Genomic DNA, 23,147 nt, shown 5'->3' with positions numbered 1-23,147 from the left:
CGCTTCTCAACAGGGCATGTGGGAAATTTTAAATCTCCCCTTTTCATTCTTTACCCTATTAATCATTCATTTTTCTATTCATGAACAATTGATTGAATATCTACTATTCAGTACATGACATGCACATACTACTGTGTGTCAAGGCACAGCAGTAAGAACACAAGAACAGTAACCATACCTAACACTCAGACAGCACTTGCGTCCTGTGCACCAGGCACTGTTCCCAGGGTACACATTAGCTCTTCAATCCTTGCACCAATCGCCTGAGGTGAGCACAAGTACATGCCCACTTTGCAGATGAGCAACTGAAATACAGAGAAATTCATTCCCTCGGTCATACAGTCAGTGAGGGTCAGAGCCAGGTTTGAAACCCACATCTTTTCACTCCAGTGTCCAGATCTTGACCTTTATGCAATATGAAGAAAAACAGATGCGGCTTTATGGAAATTTCCATGTACTAGAGAAGACAGACGTTAAACAAATGCACAAACACCTCTATCATCTCAAATGTTGATAAGATAGATAAGAGCAAGGTGCCCTGAGACAGTATCATACAATATTGCAAAAGCTCTTCTTACAGGCTAAGAAATGCAGTGATTACCTCTGATGATTCTCTTCTCACCTAAACAACAAAGTTATAAAATTTAAGAAAGGAAGTTGGCTAAAAAGAGCTGAGAAAAACTAAGGCAGGGAAGCAGGGGAAAGTGACTAAGCAATTCAGCCCATAACCCTTGCCATACAGCCTCGCCATCTTGCTGGCGCTTCTTGTTGGTACACTCCAAACGACAAGAGGTGAGGATGTGGCAAATGCGATCCCTTCTCCCAAACTGATCTCTCCTGAATAAAGAAATCCAACCTGGAGCTGGGGCCCTACTTCATAGATGAAAGCAATTCCCTTCATCTGCTGCTTGTCACCAAGAAGTCCATGGTGGATGTCTAAAAAACCATAAATTTTACTTTAATGCTTTAGCATATTTTTTTTAAGTTTATTCATTTGTTTTGAGAGACAGAGAGAAAGCACAAGCCGGGAAGGGGCAGAGAGAGAGAGAGGAGAGGGAGAGAATCCCAAGCAGGCTCCACATTGTCAGCACAGAGCCTGATGTGGGGCTTAAACTCACAAACCGTGAGATCATGACCTGAGCCAAAGTCCGATCCTCAACCAACTGAACCACCCAGGCACCCCTAGCTTATTTTTTATTTTTAAGTAATCTCTACATCCAATGTGGGACTTGAACTTACAACCTCAAGATCAAGAGGCATGTGCTCAACTGACTAAGCCAGCCAGGCACCCCTTAATGCTTTAGTTTATTAGAAAAAGAAAAGATTTCTTTGGCCTATAACAGTTAACACTTGGGCTTCTGGAAACAATTCCAGACATGGCTTACAGTCAATAAAACAAATAAACAAAACAACACCCTTATGAGACTTGGCTATTAATAGACTTGGAAACAGACGGACACACTGATTTTAAAGAGCAAGAACATGGAAGCAGAGAATCAAGTTCCCAGAGCAACAACATTCTCTTTCCATCCTGATTTAAAAAAAAAAAAAAAATCTGGACTTTATTACCTACTTGACCAGTTAGTGTGAGAGAAATCATACAGAAAGAATAAAAGTCTCTTTTCTTCCCAAGAAGTTGTCTCTCTGTAAATTAGGAAAACGTTGCATCTCTGATTGCTGTTACTTATTCTATGTATTATTTTTATGTCTTCAGTCTTTATATTAGACATGGTCCATAAGTATAGGATTACATCCAGAAGTAGTGTGACATAACTAGCTCCTAATTCGGCAACTTCACTCTACTGAGGTTAATAATGATTTACAGGGGAGAGCAAGAGGGACAGAGCAAGGAGTTCATAATAGCACCATTAATTATATGTGCTTCGCATATCTAGATAGAAGACCAACATCATTTTCAGGTCCAATAAATTAAGTACTTTTTCTAGTTCCTTGCTCAGAATCATAATAAGGATAACTCTTGATGTTGTATTGCCCCCAAGAAAGTCTCCTGCTTCCTCACCTTCTTATCATTTCATATGGGATTTTATGTTCTACTTGGCTCTGATTTATGATGTTACTACGTGAAAATGCTTAGATACCTGAAAACACAAGTTAGTCGCTTGACTTCCAATGAGGGTTAAACAGTCTCTAATAAGCAAATAGCACATTAAGTCTCATCTGTCATAGCTTGCAAATTACACTTGGGATTAGCCTAGGTACAGTTAAATTATAAGCATGAGAAGGCGGAACATGAGAGGGGAACAGTCTAAAGGTTAGAACCTAAACTTTGAGAATAACTTATGTTATGCTAAATTTCTTGTTAGTGTCGTGAGACTTCAAAAAAGAAAACCACTACATGTGACATCTTTTTTTAAATGCTTCTTTAATTAATTATTAAGTAGGCTCTACGCCCAACGTAGGGCTCGAACTCACACCCCAGAGGTCAAGAGCTGCATGCTCTACTGACTGAGCCAGTCAGGGGCTCCTAAATGTGACATTCTTCAAAAATATCTTCTATATCCCACTCCTTAAAAATCTGTGAACATAACTGATTTTTATTCTTAACTACCCCATCGTCATAATCCATTCTCCCTTAATTAATATATTTCATTAATAAACAAAATTACGTCTTTCTGTGGTTTATCTAGGAATAAAATACCAAATAAATTGCGAAGAAAGGTTTTAAAAAGTATGCCTACAACCTAAAGTCCTGGACTCCTTCAAAAATGAAGTAAATGCCCAAATATCTTCATTAGCACAAAGGCCATCATCACATTTTATGGTGACATATTGGAAACAGGATCGTGTATTTATGTCAAATTTCTGAAAACATGACATCATATTTTACTACCCCAGAATGATTCCTCTCTGCTCTATTCCAGGAAAAGGAAAGAAAAAAAAACACCATAATAGTTGCAGTCGTATTAACTTCAAAGCTGGCAATTCTTTCCCAAAGATGTTTTCTTTCCTTTTTAAAATAAGACAGAAAGAGAACAGCTTGGGTTCAGAGTATGGAAACTCATAAAAATAAAATATTTAAGAATATGTTGCTGAGAAATCACCCGCAAATTACTTTGAGACCTTCGAAAAACAATCTACTTTGAATCACCAGTCTAAATAGGTCATTTAACTTAGAAAAATTAAAATTAGCTGTGCAGGGTCAATTCCTTTTCTAAAAAACAGCTGCATCCTCAGTGTCCTCTTGTCGTCAAAGTCAAACCAGAGCCAAATGTCAAGAACAACTATAATACATGACTTTATTCCAAATCTGAAAGTTAGTCTGCTCTTGAAATGGCCACAAAAGTTAACATTATATATAAAAACAGAGAGCGTCTGTGGGGTGCTTGGAGCATTTCAGGAGGATAATGGTTTGGGGGCGGTGGTTCTCTCCCAAGGCTCTTTTCTTGCCTTTCACCTGCACATGTTCCCATAATATGGCAAATCAAAATCAGCTGAGACAGGCACTTCATACATAGCAAATACTTCATAACACAAGTTTAGGCTCCCACAAGTTTCTCTTATGCCAACCAGCAATACAAGGTCATGAACCTTCATGTTCTTGTCCAGCACCTCTAAGGGCTTCATCATCCTGGTAAACTCGGGGATCAAGTCCCTACTCCCCAGAAAACCTCCCCAAACATAAGAGTAAGTACAAAATCCTAAAGGTAACATAAGCCTTAAAGAATGAAAACAATAAGACCAAACACAAATGAAACCATTTGACTGCCTGAAATATCCTATATGCTTGCACAACCAGATCACCCATAAAATTAAAAGGACCCAACCATGTTGGAACAGGAGGGTGTCAAGTGTTGGAGGGTGCCTTTATAAGGTAGGGCATCCAAGGTGGCTACCAGAGTGGGAATCCGCATTACAGTAATGAGAGAGAAAGGAGTCAGTTTTGTTTCAGGATTCTCCAAAGCCACCGGGAAACGCACCCCTATCCTTTCTGGGTTAAAAGTAACTTTAATGCTCAGAAAAAGTACTTCCATGTCCTCTAGCTAGAAACATTCTATCAACCACAGGCAAAAGCGATCAGAAATACTAATGGAACAGGTTTTCCTCTCAGCCCATCTCCCTAAAGCCACTTCCCCAAAATGAGATCTCGAGAAATCTTGATTCCCTCAAGATCTCTGCTTAAGGATTTAACGTAAGGACCTTTGCCAACAAGGAAGCAAACTGAAGACTTGACATTAACATTTGGGGAATTGTTAAAAGGAGCATGCTAAGCTACATTTTTCTTAAAAGGGTGAAAACCACAACAGGATTAGCATCTACTCATTTCCAGATGGATGATAAAATTTTTGTAACTGCCCGGGACAGAGTGAAACAGTTTCACTCCAGCACCACCCCCTCCTGAAGCAATGACAGAAACAGTCCCACAGAGGGACAGGGCAGGCTGACTCTCCTTCCACTACAACCTCTCCAAATCCGCTTTTCGCCAGGCTGGGTCAGTCCCCTCCTTAGTCCCTCAGCTCGCGCCCTAAGCGGCCGGCCCCTTCTCCCCACCTCCATTTACGAGCGGACTCGGCCCAGCAACCGCCCTTCCTCCGGCGCGTCCCCCTGGGCGGCGTCCCCCGCGCTGGGGAGGTTCTGGAAAGCCCGGGACAACGCGCGGGTGCCGGGCTGGGGAACCCCGGGGGTTCCGGCCGCCCAGGGCTCCCGCCCCCACCCCACCCCCCACGCCCGGGCGGATTAAGTTGCTCGGCACCCCGCGGCGCGCACGGCCCCCGCCCCTCCTACTCCCGCCCCTCCGGGCTCGGGCGCCCCGCGGTCCCCCCCCCCCCCCCCGCCTCCGCGGAGGTGAGCGCGCACTCACCGGAGGTGAGCTGCATCCAGGCACAGATCTTGTACACCGTAGCCGTGTTGCAGAAGAAGAAGAGGGTGAAGCAAACGATGCAGGCGATGATGAGCATCATGGAGAGGCCGATGAAGAAGGAGGCGGCTTTGAAGGCGCCCGAGGGCAGCGTGGAGAAGTCCGTGAAGCTGCCCCTGCAGGTCAGCTCCCGGGAGAAGCCGTTGCCGATGCAGTAGTGGAAGAGCCCGAAATAGCCGGCTTGCGGGGTGTCCACGCCGTCGCCAATCCAGTAGGGCTGGATGAAGCACACCACGTTGACGATGGCAAAGCAGATGGTGAAGATGGCCCACAGCACGCCGATGGCCCGCGAGTTCCGCACATAGTTGGTGTGGTACAGCTTGGCAGCCTCCTGAGCCGGGAGCATCGCGGCGGCGGCGGCGGCAGCGACGGCGGCTCCGGGCATTCTCCCCCTCCTCCTCCTCCTCCTCCTCCTCGTCCTCCGCCTCCCCCCGCCTCTCCGCGCTCAGGAGACACACTCACCGAGCCGCGCGCGCTGCAACTCCCCTGCCTCTGCCTCAGCCCAGCAGCGCCAGTTTCAGAGTCTGCATCCTCGCTCCCGGAAGGAGGGCGGGGGAGCGCTGAGCACCCCTCCGGCTCGCCTGGCACAGCCTCCCGGCCCCCCTCGCTCCCTCCCTCCTGGCCCGGGCTCCAGCCCTCCTCGCCGCCCTCCACCCCTCTACCCGCCGCCGCCGCTGCAGCTGCTGCAGCTGAAGGCGGCAAATCCCGCGCGGGGCAGTGTGGCGCGCGAGCTCGGGCGCCCCCCACTCCGCTTCCCGCCTTCCGCCCCATGCCCCCTCCCCCCGCCGGCCGCCCCGGGGCGCGGAGGACCGCCACCACTTTAGGACGCCCCTCGAGTGGTGGGCGTGTGCCAGAGAAGCGGGACTGGAGTTGGGGGGCGTGGGGTGAGAATCTAAGGAGCCAGCGGGAGCACCCATAGGGATCCTAGAGGCGATCCCAGGATCCCGGTTGGTGTTAGGGAGCGGGCGTGGGAGGCTGATTCTGGGAGCATTTCTGCACCGCACAGCAACGTGCTTCGACCTCTGCATCTTTGCGGAGGCGCAAGGGGCCGCGCGGCAGGTGCAGGCAAGAGACGCCAGGAAGAGGAGACGTACTGCCCCCCAGAGCCTCTCTGTTACAACCACAGAACTGCCCCCTGGCTAACTCCTCCGTTGCCAGGTGTTCCACGAGGTGGAGACAGAAGTTGGACAGGAGCCTCGCAGACAATCATGTAAAAGGCACAATTCAGGGGTGGTCTCATAGCTGCTCTACTGAGCTTGTTTCCTCTTCGCGTTACCCGCCAGCATGCAGCCAACCGAACTGTAGCCAGTGGATGCCCTGTACTTTCCTTTAAGTCAGGTCATTTTCCCCACAAATCCTGCCATCGATGGAGCCTGCGGGGCATGGAAGTGACTGGGTCACAGAAACGTGTAGATTGTCTGAAAACACTGGGTTCTTTGGCTAGTGTTGTATTTCTTAGGCAAATATTCATTGGCAACTATTCTGTCTAGGCACTGCGCTGAGTGCTAAGGATACAGTGAAGACAGCGGACCATTGTTTTCATTGTCCAGGTATCTCTCACAACCCAAAGCTCCAGCTAGCCAGAGAGTTGTTTTCAGAGTAATTTTCCTGTGAACTATCCACAGTGTAATTCCTTACATTTTCATGTAGCATTGCTGTTTTACACCTGTACTTTGTACTGTTTCCTTAGTTTAATTTTTTCCCTTTACAGTCGTTCCGTTGCTCTTTTAACAGTCCCTGCCTTTCAGTCTCCATTTCCTTCTTTTCCATTGGCCACTCTTGGTTTCTGCTGATTCTGATGTAAAGAAACATGTAAACACCACCACCACCCCACCACCCTCAAAGCAACGAAACCAGAATGCTCAATAGCAGCTGACAATATTGGTAATAAACCATTTTGGCCCATGTGACCATTGAATTCTCTGAGCAGAAAGAAGAGAATTCTGTTAGAATTTGACCCTTAAGTCTACACTCACTTCCACACTTTACCATGATGAAAAACATAGAGGCTCCTTGATAGTATCTTGCCATTATGCTCAAAATGCCCACCTTACAAGAACATGAGAAACAGGGGATACCAGGTGGAATACGAAACTACCAGGAATGTATAGGGAAGCTTAGAATGGTTCACTGGGGCCAGAGGATGTTGGGGAGGAAGGAAGAAAAGCTCCAAAAGGCATTCTGCTACATAAATACCTATGACTTGGAAGAGGATTCACGTCAGACCCTAAGTGATGAAGACCAACCATTCCCATCATCTGATAACCCAAAGATTGGAAATTGTGTGGAGAGAGAGAGGGAGAGAGTAGAAATAGGAATACAAGATCCACAAGATGATGAAGGGGCTATTGTTGAAACTGGGAAAGAATCTAAAGGGTTAGTGTTGGAATGTTACATTCAGTTTGTCCTATAAGCATGAAATTCCAGTGTTACAGTTCCAGGTCCTTTAGACAGGTCTTTGGAAATCAAGAGGTCAGAATTAAAACAGGAGTATAAGGCAAGTAGGTTTAGGTGACTAAGAATTTCTTGCAAGGATGATTGTAGATTCTCAGAAGGTCTTTAAGAAATCAGAGGCATTTGGGGGAGGTGGGGACGATGACCTAAATATGAGCCAGCCCAATATAACACTTGCAAGCCTCTAAAAATATAATTCATGATGATGCATCATCAGTGCATTGGTGGCAGTGGAGGGTCAGAACTTCTGTTAGGTTTCATTTGTCTTAACGCCCCTGAAGTTGCTGGTAAATCAGAAAATCAGAAGAGTTTTAGCATGGAAGAAGAAGAGGGAAGGTGAGGGTAATCAGATTTATGGGGCCATCTGGCAGGCCATGTGTCCCAGGGGCAGAGATAGCTTTACAGCATGAACTGACAGTAATTTCTAGTGATTCTCCCAAGCCCTCAAATCCCCCTAAACCTGCTTGTATGAAGTGGTCTTTCTTTAAAATCAATGCCTAAAAGAGATCTTACTGCTCCCATGGGGTAGTTGAGATGGAAGGTTGCTGAGAGGGAAAAGTCTGAGAATCAAAAAGCCTGGTTTAGACCTGTGTTTAAATTGCCTTTATAGGACAGAGAAAAGACTGGCGAGTGACTCAGATTCAAATGTTGTGATTCAAAGAGCTTTTCTATTTGAGTCATACCCAAGGAGAGCCCTATTCTTATTCCAGGTTTGGAATTGCCTCTAGGTTCGTGCTCAGAATCACTACACCAAAAAAGCACACTCAAGGTGTCCACCTTGTCAACAGCAACTAGGAAGAGACAGGTGTTGGTGTATTGCAGAATTAAAGTGCTCCCATGGATTCCCCTGAGAACCTGACTTGTTGCTCCTTGAGGTGAGGGGTCAGTCAGGGATGAACCGAATGCTGCCAATGGCCCTTCCCCTACCTTTATCCTGCCCTGCACCACAGCAGATTTCCAGGATGAGCAGGGTCTCCCAAGACTCTCAGAACTAGGGATGAACTAGAACTGCTGTAAACACCTTAGTTGCCATCAGTGAATTCAGATTATTCTTCTACATCTTCCTAAATCCTTCCATTGCTCATCCCAACCTGGCTCTTGCCCTTTGCAACCAGAAACCCCAGATGTAAGATTGTCCCAAAGCTGAATCTAAACTTTTGTCTGACACCATGCAGACTTTAGGAGTTCAGACAGCTAAGCACCTGGGCAGCTCATTACATTCATCAAATAGGATGTGACCAGGAAAGCTGTTTGGGGGAAGAGGAAATAATAAAACTAGCCTGATTCATGCTAAGAAGTTACTATTGATAGAAGACTATTTTCAAACTATAACATGATTCATTTGTGCTAAATAACTAGTAGAAGTCAGTGTCACTGACAGCTTCAAATTAGACATACTGAACATTCAAATCTCAAACTTCATTGTTAAAAATGTTTTTCTCTTACTGCCACAAAGAGTCAGTAGTGAGACCCACTCTTTTCCCAAATTGTGTCTTAATGAATGTTAGGACCAGAAAAGAGAAAACAACAAAAGAAGAATAGTTGGACTGTGTAACACAACTAAAAGGATCCTGGGTAAGTTAAAGGATGAACTGTTTTGATCCCAAATTTATCTGTGATGACTTGGGGCGCCTGGGTGGCTCAGTCGGTTGAGCGGCCGACTTCGGCTCAGGTCATGATCTCGCGGTCCGTGAGTTCGAGCCCCGCGTCCGGCTCTGTGCTGACAGCTCAGAACCTGGAGCCTGTTTCAGATTCTGTGTCTCCCTCTCTCTGACCCTTCCCCGTTCATGCTCTGTCTCTCCCTGTCTCAAAAATAAATAAATGTTAAAAAAAATTAAAAAAAAAATTTATCTGTGATGACTTGAGAAAGTGTAAACGCCTTGGGGGGCAAAAGACAGGTTCCAGACGCGGTACCACCTCTGCCTACCTGGGAGCCTGAGGCTTTTGGGGCCTCATATTCTCATCTCTAAAATTATGATGAGGGAGAGAGGATATAAGATGAATTCCAAAGTCCCTTTCTACAGTAGAATTCTATTCTGTTCTACAAAGACTATTCTAGGATGACTTTGCAAAAAAAGATAAAACCTAGTACTTGCAGAAAAAAATGAGGCAAGACCTAACAAGAGATATCAGATTCATGATGGAGATATTTTATTTGAAACTGAAAATCCCTTCTGAAATCCAACTGTTATAATTTTTTCTGGTAATCGGTACTTAGTGTTTTCAGGTAAGTCATTGCTACGACCTTGGAAAATGGAGAAAGTGATGATTTCTAAAATCTGTTATTTAATCACTTTCTAGGGCTATTACCAAGGTCAGTATCAGATCCCACTCCAGAATGTAAAGATTCTAATAATGAATCTCTTTTCAGTGACCAAGGATTTCCCTCTGCCCCTGCCCCCCTTAGTTCTCTTTTAGAGCTTTTCAAACATCAGGAAACACCTCTCAGTCACTAGGTCTGCCGTGGCAATCAAATGCATTGAGTGTTTCAATGCCCCCTGCAAATCAAGATCACATTGATCACAAGGCTCTGATTTCATCGCACCTTAGTCCACACACTTGTAAAGAGATGTGAGCTCCACATAAGGAAAGCAATGGGAAACAGGAATATCAGTCATTCTCCTACTTTCCCTTTTTCCTTTTTCGCACCCCAACCCCTCCCCCTTTTTCTGCTACTTTGAATTGGATTCTGTGTAAGAATCACTCCTTTTATAAATTCTTTTCACTTTGCCAGAACCCAGCTTAGAATATTAGTTGTTTTCTCATAGGCTGTGCTCTACACCCTGTGCTAGAAGAACCATCTCTCTGTGAACCTTTGTAAACCCTTGATGTTTTCAGAACAATTCTTTCTGAGGGTAAGTAGTGACCTATATTGAATAAAATACCATAGAAGCATAATCGTCATTTGAGGTATGATTTTTTTAAGTTTGTAATGGAGCAATTATTATATTAAAGTTTTTGGTTCAGTATGTATGTTCTATTATCTTTCAATGTAGCACTCATTGGATCTTCCTAATTTTTTAAAAAAAAATAAGTCTATCTACTGGTAATTCTGAAACTGCTTCATGGAGTTTCCCACCCAACATGCACCTTGTTTGAAAATCGATACCTCCATTTGGAATACCTACCCTTGTACTTTAAATATAGGGCTCATATTTGGAACCACTGCTTGGATTCTCTGCTGAACACATCTTTATTTACAAAGCTTGTCTCTCCCATTTGGCAATCACTTGAGTCTCTCAAACCTCAGTTTAGGTCTTTCTGAGAATCTCCCCAACCCACACAGCATATATTTAAAGTCTATAGCCCCAAATACCCCTTTAACTGTAAAGGCAACCCATCCAGATGCTTCCTTTTACTGCTACAGTAATACAAAAATATTACTTTTGATAATTCAGTGCTTTTGTTGAAGAGACACTTTTTTATGCCTACATTAGTCAGCTTTTGCTGCAGAAGCAATCCAGACTCACAGGCTTGTAACCACAAACATTTACTTCTAACCCAGCCCACATGATGGTTACTGGTTGGCTAAGGTTCTGCTCCAGGCAGTGGACATAACTGCAGGTCTGCTTGTATTCTCATTCTGAGATCCAGGTTGAAGGAGCAGCCCTTATCTAGGATATGTTGTTGGCATAAGGACAGAAGTATAAAAGGATACATCAAATTGTAAAACTGTATCTAAAACTTCTGCTCAACTATAGCATATAGCATGTCACCACGTATTCCATTGGCCAAAGCATATCATATGCAGAAACCAAAAGTCAATATGCTAGGGATATAAAATGCTCTTGCAGGAAACAAATGAGTGAAAAGGCATTTAATCAAATGTACCACATTCAACCTCTGATAGGACTTTAATCCAACTTACTTTTCAAATGTTTCCTGGAAAGACTATATGCACATATGATTTTTGCTTGAAAGTTATAGAGTATTTCATTTTAGATAAACACTTCATCCCATTAACTCTTTTTTTTTTTCAAGAATCCTCCACTACTTTTTATTTCATGGAAACTTAATAAACTGAAAAAAATCTCATGAGAAGTTAAATTCATAATGAATTTCTTCACTTTACAATATTCAGATACAATATGTGATTCTGCCTGTTGAGGTGTGTTTGCTCAGAAATGACATTTAGTTTCAAAGTGGGGAAAAAAAACATGTGCATTGTGAATTCTCACAAGTCTACAGTGTTCTCCAAACTGCATAAATCCTTTAAAAAATTAAAACAACAACACCAATAAAAAAAAGGTACACCCCCAGGAATGACTTATAATTATTATAATAATGTTACTTAAATGTACAGAGTTAATATTAAAAGCATAAACCTTAATTAACTTTCAATCATAGCAGCATGAAGAAGGCAGTGCATCCTCTCCCCAAAAGCAAATATAAAACAGAATGAAAGTGTCAAAACAGCCATTTTAAGGCTCTGAAGGTTGACCAAATGCAAAAGCAAACTGAGAAGTGTTTATTCATGATGAATTTTAGTAAGAAAATTTAGTAAGAAATTTATTTTTTTAGGATTTAAAAAATTTTTTTTAATGTTTTTATTTATTTTTTTTTTCAACGTTTTTTATTTATTTTTGGGACAGAGAGAGACATAGCATGAACGGGGGAGGGGCAGAGAGAGAGGGAGACACAGAATCGGAAACAGGCTCCAGGCTCTGAGCCATCAGCCCAAAGCCTGACTCAGGGCTCGAACTCACGGACCGCGAGATCGTGACCTGGCTGAAGTCGGACGCTTAACCGACTGCGCCACCCAGGCGCCCCTGTTTTTATTTATTTTTGAGACAGAGACAGAACACAAGCAGGGCAGGGGCAGAGAGAGAGGGAGACACAGAATCTGAAACCGGCTCCAGGCTCTGAGCTGTCAGCACAGAGCCTGACACGGGGCTTGAACTCACGGACTGTGAGATCATGACCTGAGCCGAAGTCGGATGCCCAACCAACTGAGCCACCCAGCTGCCCCTAGTAAGAAATTTAGTAAGAAAATTGTGAGCCTGTGGTCTTTTTGCCTGAGGTAGCTTTCTTCCTACTTACCCCCTGATTCAATCAACATATTATTTTAGCAGTACAGGCCTGGCAATGAACACCATCATCTTCTGCCAGAAGAAGACTTCATTTGGAGAGGAGGACAAAAGTCCATGCCAGACAACATTATTACTAAATTTAGCAAGCTCAGTAGGCAATGAGTGTGGAAAACTCATGGCTCTACTAGCCTGAGGTCCTTCTTGGGGCAAGCAGTCAGAAACTTAATGCAAACAGTCTGGAAATAAGAGAGCCATGGACAAACTACATAAGCTTTCCACATATTCCTGGACAACTGAAGAATGGCATACACATTCAGGGGAGACAAAAGAGAATTTGGTGAAAATAAAAGCTTGAGGAAGACTTGGGGCATGCCTGGCTGGCTCAGTCAGTAGAGCATGTGACTCAATCTCAGGGTAGTGAATTCAAACCCCCTGTTGGGCCTGGAGCCTACTTAAAAAGGTGGGGGGAGCTGTGTAGCTCAGTCAGTTAAGTGTCCAAGTTCAGCTCAGGTCATGCTTTCTCAGTTTGTGAGTTCAAGCCCCACATTGGGCTTGCTGCTGTCAGCACAGAGCCCACTTTGGATCCTCTGTCTCCCTCTCTCTGCCCCACCCCAGCTCGTGCGTGTTCGCTCACTCTCTCTCTCAAAAATAAAAAATAAACATTAAAATAAACATTAAAAAAATTTTTAATTCTTTAAAAAAAATGCCGAGGAAGACTTGAGAAATAAATGCCTGAATCAGTTGTTAGAAGATAGAAGTTTTACAGGTTTGATGAATTTGAGCATAACCTCTACTGAAATCATTGCCTGCCCACTAAGCTATGAAGACTCAGGGGAAACCTCTAGGAAATCAGACTAAAAACTAAATACAGATTTTCTTTTAACCTGAGCGGAGATATCAGCAGTTGCAGACTATAAGGGAGATAGATCCTATAAGTTAAGTTCATGCAAGTTCCTGAAAAAAATTCCTCAGGAGGGAAAAATCAGAATCTAAAGTTGCTGTTACTTATTATCTAAAATGTTCGGTTTTCAAAGCAAAATAATTGAGACAGGTAAAGAAATAGGAAAGTCTAATCCTTACACAGGAAAAAAATTAGTCAGTGGAAACCAACTTTGAGTGGCCCCAGATGTTGGTTTTAGCAGACAAAAAAAACTTTAAAGCAGCTATTTAAAATAATGTTTAAAATGAGAGGCGGGGTGCCCGGGTGGCTCACTCAGTTGAGTGACTCTTGATTTAAGCTCAGGTCATGAATCCAGGGTTGTGGGATGAGCCCTGAGTTGGGCTCCTCACTAAGTGTGGAGTCTGCTTGAGATCCTCTCTCTCTCTCTCTCTCTCTCTCTCTCTCTCTCTCTCTCTCTCTGCCCCTCTCCCACTTGCACTCTTTCAATAAAAGTAAATATATACATAAAAATGAGAATAAAAGGAAACCATGTTTAAACATTCATGTTTAAAGTTTATTTATTTATTTTAAGAGAGACAGCAAGAGAGAGAAAGTGAGCACAAGCAAGGCAGGGTCAGAGAGAGAGGGAAAGAGAGAGAATCCTAAGAATCTGAGCTGTCAGCTCAGAGCCTAATGCAGGGCTTCAACCCATGACCTAAATGGAAACCAAGAGTCAGACACTTAGCCAACTAGGCCACCCAGGCACCCCTGACACACTGTACATTTTTAAATGATAGTAACATAGTCACAAAATAAGAAATTAACTTCACTTCCATAAAGAGAGTTCACCAGCAATTTTCTGGACTTCTCCCAGGTAATGGCAATGGCAACCCTATGGGAAAGAAGACTACCTTGAGAAGACTCCCAATTTCCCCCCACAGAATGTCAGCTCTGACACCTTTGTATCTGGGCTCTTACACACATAGAATTCATGTCCTCCATTCCTTGATATAAGCAAATACTAACTAGTGTCTAATGTAGGTTGTGCACTGTACTAGGTGCTGGGGTTACAGATGTGAACAAGGCATAGTCCTTGCATGAGGGAGCTCACACAATCAGGTAAAAGAGATAAATTGAGTATCTCGATGCAGTGTGATTAGTTCTAATATGTGATAGAGATGCCTTCTGAAGGACAGTGGAGAAACATCAGACTAGCTTAAGATCCAAGAATGCTCCCTTGATGAAGAATGGGTTGACCAGGGGATGGAGAGAAATGAGAATAAGAGGGCAGATGTTGCAAGAAGAGAGCAATCTGAGTAAAAGTACAATGGCAAGAGAGAACTTGGGAGCTTGGAATTCCATCCATCCACCCACCCATCCATCCATCTATCCAACAAATGCTCATTAATTATCTCTCACATTCCAGAGGCTGGACTAAGTGGTATAGATTCAAACATTATTAAGATTTAGCCCCTATTGCTCTAGAGAACCAGAATCCAGTGGTTGAGGAGAGATCCAAATAAATGTAGGACCTCCTATCCATTTCTCAAATCTCTTCAATTTTCATCATCTCCACCAACAGGCTAGTCTACGTTATTAATCACCTCTTGCCTGAACTATGACGACAATAGCCACATCAATGTTCTCCTTGCTTTTACCCTCTCCTATCTATCCTTCACACTGAGGACAGTGTACTTTTTGAAATGCAAATCTGATTATGCCATTGCCTCTGCTTCAAACACTTTAATAGCTTCTCACTGCTTTGAGACTAAAGGCAAAATGCCTTAGCATGTCCCCGCCTGGCCTGGACTCTTCTACCAGCCTCTCCAGCCTCAACTTCTTCTATTTTTTCTCTCACTCCCTTATCCAGCCACACAGGCCTTTTTGTGTCCTTGTTCTCACTAGGTTCTTCCCTTCTGGTGTATGGCCTTTCCCATGCTATTCCATGCATGGTGTTCCCTGCGCATGGAATGCAGTTTGAGAAATTCACTCTTCCTCAGCCTTAAAATCTCAGTTCAACTCACATTTCTTTTTCTGTAAAGAAGCCTTTACTGATGTCTTTGATGTCCTCACACTCCCTCATTATCTCTTTGTACCACTTATCACCATTATATATTCATATATCTATCTATTTATGTGGCTGTTTGAATAAGGCCTATTTCTCTCACCACAGAGTAAGTGCATCTTTTTCCTTACTACTGAAAACAGCTCCCAATTCAGTGCTCAATAAATATTTATTGGATGAATGAATGAATGAATGAACACATATGGTGTGACATGTTGCACTTTCCAAAAATGGCCACAGTATCTACCATCCCACAAGCTTTCTAATGTGTGGTGGCTTCAGGCACGTCCTGCTGAGAGGGGGAACTATGTTCCCTCTTCTTGAGTCTAGGCAGGCTGTGATTATAGCAGAAGTGATGCTTTATGACTTCTGACATTGGGCCATAAAAGGCAATACCTTGTGCCCAGTTCTTCTGAGACTTTTGTTCTTGGAACTCAGCTACCAACCAGTGAGAAAGTACAAACAGTCTATGGAGAAAGCCCACAAGATGAAGAACCGAGCCCCCCATTCCTCAGCCCTGGCTGAACTCCCAGCTGACAGCCAGCACCATCTTGCAGCAATGTGTGTAAGCCATCTTGAAAATGGATCCTCCAGCTCCCGGTTGAGCTGCCCCACTAGCACAATGTAGAGCAGTGGTAAACCACCTCTGCAAAGCCCTGTCCACAGATTATTGCTACTGTTTTAAGCCACGAAGTTGAGATGGTTTGTTACACAGCAAGAGATAACTGGAATATATAGAAAAATATATGTACGTAATTGGCAAAATACCCAGATTAGGTTGTCAAGATCACGAAATAAATCTTGGGTATTTGGTCACTCTCAAAATGCTATTCAATCAACCATTTTACTAATTAAATAGAACAGAAGCAACCATCAAAACAACATATCAAAGAGTCACAAAGAAATCACATTAATGTAAAAGGTTTATGCCTTTCACCCAGTCTAGATCCCAACCATACACTTTGTTTCTGTCTACTCCATTATTGTTCTTTAGTCTCTCATTTCCTATCTTCATTTCTTATTTTTACACCATTCAAAACTACTAAATCACCCTGTTCTCATCTTTGTGATGCAGGGTTCAAGCAGATAATTTGGGGATTGATAAAAAAGCAGTGTAAAAGGCTATTATAAGAATAATGGAAATACTCTATCAAAGGAATTTTCATTGATATCTCTTCTGAACAAGAGTGTCTGGAATGGTTTAGGTTCTTCATTTTACTTTTGTATTTTTTGTGGCATGTGTCTTACTGGATATGTACAAATTGGATCTTGTGGGTCCACTGCAAGATTGCTGCTGATTAAGCTGGTAAGGTTATCATGGTTGTGATGGGGGATGTATAACTAATCTCTCTCTGGAGTACACCTTGAGAAGTGCTGCTCCGGTCTTCCCCAAAGGGTTAAGTGTCTACTCACAGGATGCAAAAAAAGCATGGTGTAACTGTGAGTAAAGAATGCCAGATCTTGAATCTAGCTGCCTGGGTTTGACTCCTGGCTTATCATTTGTTAATTGTTAACTATGTTACTTATTCTTTCCAAGGCTCAGTTTCTTTAGCTGTACAATGGATAAAAAATGGTACCCCTTCTGGAGGATTGCCAAGAGGGTTTAAAAGAAATAATCAGCATGAAGCACTGAGGAGATGCCTGGCCATAGAAAGTGCTCAGGAAATATCAACTCTTACACTGTATCTATCATGACTCATTGCTTCCAGTTTCATTCTAGCTGGCCAGTCTCTACATGACCTTTAGAAAGGAGTCAGTTTACAATTTTTAAGACTACCTCCCATCATATCAAATCATTATCTTCACATTTGTTGCAAATGTATTTCAACTTCACCAGGCAAAGAGCAACCCTGGCTCTCAGGTTGCTCTAGTAACTTGGGGAACCAGAATATCATTTATAAAATTAAGACCACAGTACCCTGAATGATACTATAGTGTTTTCAACAAATTCCCAGAAATGCCTACATTACTTCCAGGGAATTGTTTAATAAAGTTCCAAGTAAATCTAGATGAATAAGTGTTTAAATGTTATCATAAGAATGTTTTCCCAGTGAGGTTAAAGGGAGGATAATGCAGTATGTTTCTTTTTTCAAAGGCTTTATCTACATAGTGCTGTGGAATTTCACTATATTAAAGCATAACTCATATGCTAAAATATAAAAACAGATTAAGACAACTAAAGGCTCAAAATCAACTATGCTGGCAAATCAAATAGACTTTAGACAAGGAGGAAATTCTCTTCAACTCCACTGCCTGATCCAGACTTGCAATACAATATAAATGTCAGAAAATTATGTTTATACATATATATATGTATATATGTGTATATGTGTACATATGTATATATATGTTTATATGCGTGTGTGCATATATATGTGTGTGTGTATTAAAGTTCACATGAACAAATTAATTATGTTTACCCATGATGTGAACTTATTAAAATTGTGGTTTTGCTATACTATGTGTATATTTTAACATGGGAACAAAATAATGAGTATTACATTGATAATGAGTAGGGTATAATAAAGTCTGCATACATAGTTCTATTCTAGATGCTTCACGCAAATGGTCCTGTTAAATCTTCATGGAACTACCTTGTGGGAGATGAGATTACTCTTCCCATTTTATAGATGAGAAAACTCAAGCTTAGAGAAGTGAAACGATTTGCAAAAGTAGGATTTTAATATATATATCTCCAACTTCGGAGCTTTTCTTAACCACTATGTGTTGGATAAGCTGGAATGTATAAATTCAAGAATTTCTATTCTTCAAAAGGCATTTGTAAGAAAGTAAAAGAAAAATAAATTTTTGAGAGAAATGATTTGCAGTATTTATACCTGACTAAGGAATCATATCCAGAATAATTTGTGTGTTTGTGTGTGTGTGTGTGTGTGTGTGTGTGTGTAATTCTTACCAACCAATAAGAAAGAGCTAATACAATTGAAAAATGTGCAACTGGCTGTTGTATGTAAGTGATAAATCACTAAGTTCTACTGAAACTAATATTACACTACATGTTAACTAACTGGAATTTAAATAAAAACTTGAAAATAAATAAATAAATAAATAAATATTAAAATATGCAAAAGCTTTGGCGAAGGCACTTCATACGACAGGGTAACCAGTCAGTAGACATATGAAAATATGTTCAACCTTAGTATTCCTGAAGAAAATGAGAATCCAAACCATAGTAAGATACCTCTTCATACCCACCAGTAAGGCAAAAGTTAAAAAGACAGACATACTGGGATGCCTGGGTGGCTCAGTCAGTTAAGCCTCTGACTTCAGTTCAGCTCAGGGCATGATCTCACAGTTCATGAGTCTGAGCCCTGCATTGTGCTCTGAGCTGACAGCCTAGAGGCTGCTTCAGATCCTCTGTCTCCCTCTCTCTGTGCCCCTACTCCCCTCCAAAATAAATAAACATTAAAAAAAAAGACAGACATACCAAGTGTTAGTGAAAATGAGAAGCATCTGGAAGTTTCCTATACTGCTGGTGAGAGTGCACTTTGGCAAAACCACTTTGGTAGAGGGACAAACCAGGATCTAGTAGAGCTAAACATTTGCCTACTCTATGATCCAGCATTTTTACTCTTGTCCCTAACAGAAGTGCAGGGGATTCTGTATAAATGTTTACCAAAGGACAGGTACAAGAAAGTTTATTGTACCACCATTTGTAAAACTCCCAAAATGTAAACAATCCAAATATCCATCAACAGTAAGTGGATTTTTAAAATTCTGTCATATTTATACAATGGAATACTATCTAGTGATGAGAATAAACAAACCACAACCCCGTTCAACATGTGTGAGCATCTAAAGGCTCTGGTTACTGATGTGGGAAATGTTGGGGTTCAGAGCCAATGGCCAAGAAAGAATTCTCCAGAAGTCTTAGGTGCAAAAAGGTGGTTATATTAAAGTGTGGGGACAGGCAGGACCCCTGGGCAGAAAGAGCTGCCCTGGGATTGTGAAGAGTAATTGGGGAGGTAAAGACAGGGGAAGTTTCCGAAAGGACTTTCATATGCTAAAGAAGACTCATAGGATCCTGCAGGCCTACCTAATGTCAAGCTAAGGTTGTTTTTCCCTCTAGCAAGGCATTAACATTAAAACAGTTGGGATTTCCTGGAGAAATGTTATACAGGAAAACCTTGGTTTGTGAGCATAATTCGTTCTGGAAACATGCTTGTAATCCAAAGCAATTGTATATCAAAGCGAATTTCCCCACAAGAAGTAATGGAAACTCAGGTGATTTGTTCACAACCTAAAAATATTCATATAAAAATGATTACAATACTGTAATATAACACAGAATAATAAGGAAAATACAAAATATAAAGAAAAATAAACAAAGTAACCTGCACTTACCTTTGAAAACCTCCGTGGCTGGTGTGAGGGAAATAAGAGAGAGGAGGGTTACTGTGTAGGATGATTTTCACTATCACTAATGGAATCACTGCTATCTGTTGCTCCATGGAATCTTTTTCTGCATGGGGGCATTGTATACACTTGTACGGATGTTGACTACAGTACGGTATTAATAAACTCTTGTCATATACTCTATTTAATGTAACTGGCAATAAGGCAGCAGAGGACAGGGTCTGTATCTGCAGGCAGCCTGACCTAGAATGAAGCAAAGCATTCCTAAGCTTACTCCTGTACGGAAAAGCAAAGGACTGTCCATAGGTGCTTTGAAGTGACAAAAAATACACTAGTACCAATTGTGGGCACCTCCCAATGTTCTGAAAAATCATTGATTTCTGCCAAACACCATGACCTGAGGCCGAGCATTGGAGCATGGAGATGATCACCCATAATCCCACAGTGACAGAAACAGAGAGAGAGAGAAGGAGAACCATTGGCTTAGTTGTGATCATGTGACATTGGGCATCATGTACGACTCATATTGCAAGATATCTCTCATTTATCAAATTAAAATTTATTAGAAATGTTTGCTCGTCTTGCAGAACACTTGCAGAATGAGTTACAATCAAGATTTTACTGTATGCTGCTTGCCTCAAGTATTTGTCAATGGGCTGCAGGTTGCAAAGGTATTTAATTTTATCTACCATTTCCTTCTGTCTTTGCTTCCCACATCAATTACTAATACCAATGTGTGTGTGTGTGTGTGTGTGTGCATGCGTGCATGCATGCGCACGTCTATGTGTGTGGGCAAGAAGGTGTGGGGATGGGGGCAAGGATTGTGTTTCTCATACTAATAAGAAATTCTTCAACATCAGCTGGGTATCCTATAATTTCATTCAATTCTGACACTATCTATCCCGAGACAGTGTCAACTCCCATAGGTTATGAGTTCAGTCCTACAGGACTGCCAGTTGCAAATCCAGATTGTCACCTGCACTCTGACTGAGCAGGTAAAGATTGTGTTATGCCCAGAATTCTTGATCCCCAAATACCGCCAGGGAGCCAAGTCCGATGTAAAAGCAAAAGAGCCTTTATTTGAGCTAGCTCGAGCTCAATCCCCTACCTGCACCGACGCAGCAGTGAGATACCAGGGAGAGAGAGCGAGTTTCAAAAGGACAAAGGTTTTATTGGGGCCTAGGGGCAGTTGGTGAGGTAATGGCTATGGCCTCAGCCGATTGGCTGGGGAAGGGTCCAAGTCCCGTTAGGCAGGTGAGGGGGGGGTTACTCAAGGGGAGTAGGTATGGTCAAGGTGAAGGACACAGAACAAGATGGAGTCGGCCTGCGTAGGCCCCCCTTTCAATTGGAAGTTCCAACAACCCCCTCCTTGGGTTCAATTAATTTGCAAAAGCAGCTTACAGAAATCAGAGAAACATTTTACTTACTAGATCACCAATTTATTATAAATGGGCATGATATGATGTGTCAGGAAAGAATTCTTGAGATGTTTTCAGTGCAAAAAGGTGTTTTTATTAAAGCACATGGGCCCATGGGCAGGAAGAGTTGCACTAGGACTGTGAGGAGCAATTGAGTATATACTTCCAAGTTGGGGTGCGGGGGGAGGGTAGAGATAAAGGAAGTTTCAAAAGGATTTTCATACGTTAAAGAAAGGATTCACAGGATCCTGGAGGTCTGGCTACTGTCAAGCTAAGGTTGCTCTTTTCCTCTAGCAAAGCATTAGCATTAAGGCAGTTGTGAACTCCTAGAGGAATGTCATACTCTGCCAGTATCAGGTATTTATCAATGGGCTGCAAATAGTAAGGAAATTTAATTTTATCTACATTTCTTTTGCCTTTGTTCTCCTCATCAGATATAGCTCAGGAACAGCCAGGTAGAAGAAATGTGGATGGAAAGAAGTTCCATGCCCTCTCCAGGTGCAACACTGTCCCTGAATCTTCACATGATCTCCAATAGAAAGTTCTCTGAACCCTGTCCTTTTCGAGTTTTTTTGGAAGCTTCATTACAGCCACAGTTGATTAAAGCATTGGCCTTCGGTGATTGATTTAACCTCCAGCCCCTCTTTCTTCTTCCCTAGGTTGGGGGGATGGGATCAAAAGTTCTGACCCTGTAATCAAGTGATTGGGTCCCCAACAACCAGCCTCCATTGTTAGGTTACCTAAAGGCTCTCCAAAAGTTGCCTCATTAACATAAAAAGAGACACATTTACCACTCTGATCACAGGAAATTCCAAGGGTTTTAGGAGTTCTGTCCCAGGAATGGCATCCAAGACCAAATACATATTTCTTATTAGAAATCACAGTATCAGCCTCACAAGAATATTGTTAATGAAAGGAAACCAAACACAGGAGTATATATTGTATGATTCTATATACAGAATTAAAATATAGGCAAAACTAATTGACAGTGATAGAAAAGTGGCTATCCGGGGCGCCTGGGTGGCGCAGTCGGTTAAGCGTCCGACTTCAGCCAGGTCACGATCTCGCGGTCCGTGAGTTCGAGCCCCGCGTCGGGCTCTGGGCTGATGGCTCGGAGCCTGGAGCCTGTTTCCGATTCTGTGTCTCCCTCTCTCTCTGCCCCTCCCCCGTTCATGCTCTGTCTCTCTCTGTCCCAAAAATAAATAAAAAACGTTGAAAAAAAAAATTAAAAAAAAAAAAAAGAAAAGTGGCTATCCTAGAAGGCAGTAATGACTGGGAAGGGGCCTAAGGAAGGCTTCTATTGTGCTGATAATGTTCTATTTCTTTATCTGGGTAATGGGCACACGAGTGTAGAAATTCATCAAGCTGTACACAAAATATTTGTACTTCTGTATGTATGTTATACGTCAATGGGAAAAAAAGGGCAAGGAGTCTGGCTCAAGTCTTGATTCATACTTCATTCATACTTGATTCATATGCTCTTGATTCATAGCTGTTAGCTGATGGTAAATAAAATAGATTTACAAGTCGTCCAAATTCCCATTTTTTTATACTCGTAGGCATGACATATTTATACTCTATCTCACTTACCAAACTATAGTCAAAATAGGAATTAAACTGAGCCTTGTCTTTTAGAATTTGTCACTCTTTTTAATATCCTCATATGTATGTATGTGTGTGTGTGTGCGTGTGTGTATATATATATGTATATATACATATATATACATACATATATATATATATATATATGTTTATTTATTTTGAGAGAGAGAGTGTGCACACAAGCAGGGAAAGGGCAGAGAGAGAGAGAGGAATCTCAAGCAGGCTCTGCACTATCATGGTGGAGCCTGACATGGGGCTCGAACTAGCAACTGTGAGATCATGACCTGAGCTGAAATCAAGAGGCTGTCTGAGGCTTAACCAACTCAGCTACCCAGATGCCCCTATGTATTTATTTTTTAAGTAAGCTCTATGCTCAACTCACAACCCCAAGATCAAAAGTTGCATGTTCTACCCATGGAACCAGCCAAGAGCTCCCCAGAAGGTACCA

The 23,147-nt window shown here is 42.2% G+C and overlaps 1 protein-coding gene across 3 annotated transcripts in view; it reads right to left on the bottom strand.

The window, feature by feature from the left end:
• The window catches only part of LHFPL3 (LHFPL tetraspan subfamily member 3), a 587,290-nt gene extending 581,872 nt beyond the window's left edge, over positions 1-5,418 (bottom strand). The window contains exon 1 of one of the 3 annotated variants that reach the window (XM_058725352.1): positions 4,820-5,418. In XM_058725352.1, coding sequence (XP_058581335.1) covers positions 4,820-5,261 — 442 coding nt within the window. In that variant the 5' untranslated portion in view covers positions 5,262-5,418. The remainder of the gene's footprint in view (positions 1-4,819) is intronic. The other 2 variants (XM_058725351.1, XM_058725349.1) reach the window with 2 other exon arrangements.
• Between the last annotated feature and the right edge of the window lie 17,729 nt (positions 5,419-23,147).

Source organism: Neofelis nebulosa, chromosome 4 (genome assembly GCF_028018385.1).
Source record: "Neofelis nebulosa isolate mNeoNeb1 chromosome 4, mNeoNeb1.pri, whole genome shotgun sequence".
NCBI classification, from domain to species: Eukaryota; Metazoa; Chordata; class Mammalia; order Carnivora; family Felidae; genus Neofelis; species Neofelis nebulosa.
Note: the sequence above shows the minus strand (reverse complement) of the source record. Positions and strands in the feature narration are given on the sequence as shown.